This window comes from Orcinus orca, chromosome 1 (genome assembly GCF_937001465.1).
Source record: "Orcinus orca chromosome 1, mOrcOrc1.1, whole genome shotgun sequence".
NCBI lineage: Eukaryota > Metazoa > Chordata > Mammalia > Artiodactyla > Delphinidae > Orcinus > Orcinus orca.
Genome location: NC_064559.1, coordinates 38,631,955 through 38,633,253, shown reverse-complemented (window position 1 = coordinate 38,633,253; position 1,299 = coordinate 38,631,955). Strand labels below are relative to the sequence as shown.

General features: G+C 39.4%; 1 protein-coding gene across 1 annotated transcript; it reads right to left on the bottom strand.

Annotated features, from left to right (window-relative positions):
- Positions 1–518: 518 nt before the first annotated feature.
- Positions 519–890, bottom strand: LOC101289682 (multifunctional methyltransferase subunit TRM112-like protein). The gene has a single exon (XM_033410540.1). It carries the CDS (start codon positions 888–890, stop codon positions 519–521), a length of 372 nt encoding a protein of 123 aa, XP_033266431.1.
- Between the last annotated feature and the right edge of the window lie 409 nt (positions 891–1,299).

The window sequence follows — 1,299 nt, the reverse complement described above, 5'->3', positions numbered from 1 at the left end:
AAAAAATCAGAATTTTTTTTTCAGATTTCAAGTATAAGTGATACCACACAGTATTCTTCTTTTTCTGTCTGGCTTATTTCACACAGCATAATGCACTCCAGGTTCATCCATGTTATCACAAATGATCGGATTTCCTTTTATATGGGTGAATTTTATGTCTATATCTATACATTTTCTTCTAGGAGTTTTATGGTTTCAGGTCTTACCTTTAAGTCTTTAATCCATTTTGAGTTAATTTTTGTGAGTGGTGTAAGATAGGGGGGTATAGTTTCACTCTTTTGCATGTGAGTATAGAGTTTTCCTAACACCATTTATTTTTATTTAATTTTTTTTTTTGGTTTTGAACCTTTAATGAGAAAAATACGTATATGATATCGAGCTCAAGAACACTTTGTGTTTCATGTGTCACTGGGCCAAGGGTTGGGGATACAGAGAACAGAACTAACAAACAGGATATATGTAAACAAAGATACACAAGGTCACAGAATGAGAAACTTGTGCTTAGCACTGTTTTAAGTCTAGGCTACCTCATCACTCAGCAACATTTTGGGGATCCCACGTCTGATGGAGAATAGAAATCCAGACTCTGGGCATTGCAGGATGCCCTCCAACACATCCACCTCTAGCAGCACATGGTGCATATTTCTCAGAAAATTCTCCTTATGTTCATGTCCTTGAATTGGCTTTTTGGGCACCTTGAAGAGATGCAAGGTGTCTGAAGCCTCCAGAAGCACTGCCCACTCCACTTTAGGTATCATTCCCGCCACAAAGTCGGGGTTGGACTCCACAGGGTTAATGCGGACTTCAGTGGTCTGGAGGCACAGGGCGAAGCCACAGGCCCCAATTCCCTGCACAGGCAAACTCAGCAGGTTGTGGGTGAGCAGCTTCATGTCAACTCAATGCCTCCTAACACCATTGATTGAACAGACTATTCTTTCCCCATGGTGGGCTTTTGGCACTCTTGTCAAAAGTTAGTTGACCACACATGCGTGGTTTTATTTCTGAGATGCCTATTCTGTTCCATTGGTCTATGTGTCTGTTTTTATGGCAGGACCATACTGTTTTGATTAATATAGGTTTATAACAGTTTGAAATCAGGAATTGTGATGTCCTTCCGCTTTGTTTTTCTTTCTCAAGATTGCTTTGCCTATTTGGGTCTTTTGTGATTCCATACAAAATTCAGGATAGATTTTTCTATTTCTGTGTATATTACCATTGGGATCCTGTTAGGGATTGCACTGAATCTGCAGATTGCTTTGGATGGTATTAACATTTTCACTATATTAGTTCTTCCAATCT

Bases quoted from the DNA above. Each gene is read 5' to 3' on its own strand.
- LOC101289682 (XM_033410540.1), bottom strand. From the start codon at position 890: ATGAAGCTGCTCACCCACAACCTGCTGAGTTTGCCTGTGCAGGGAATT.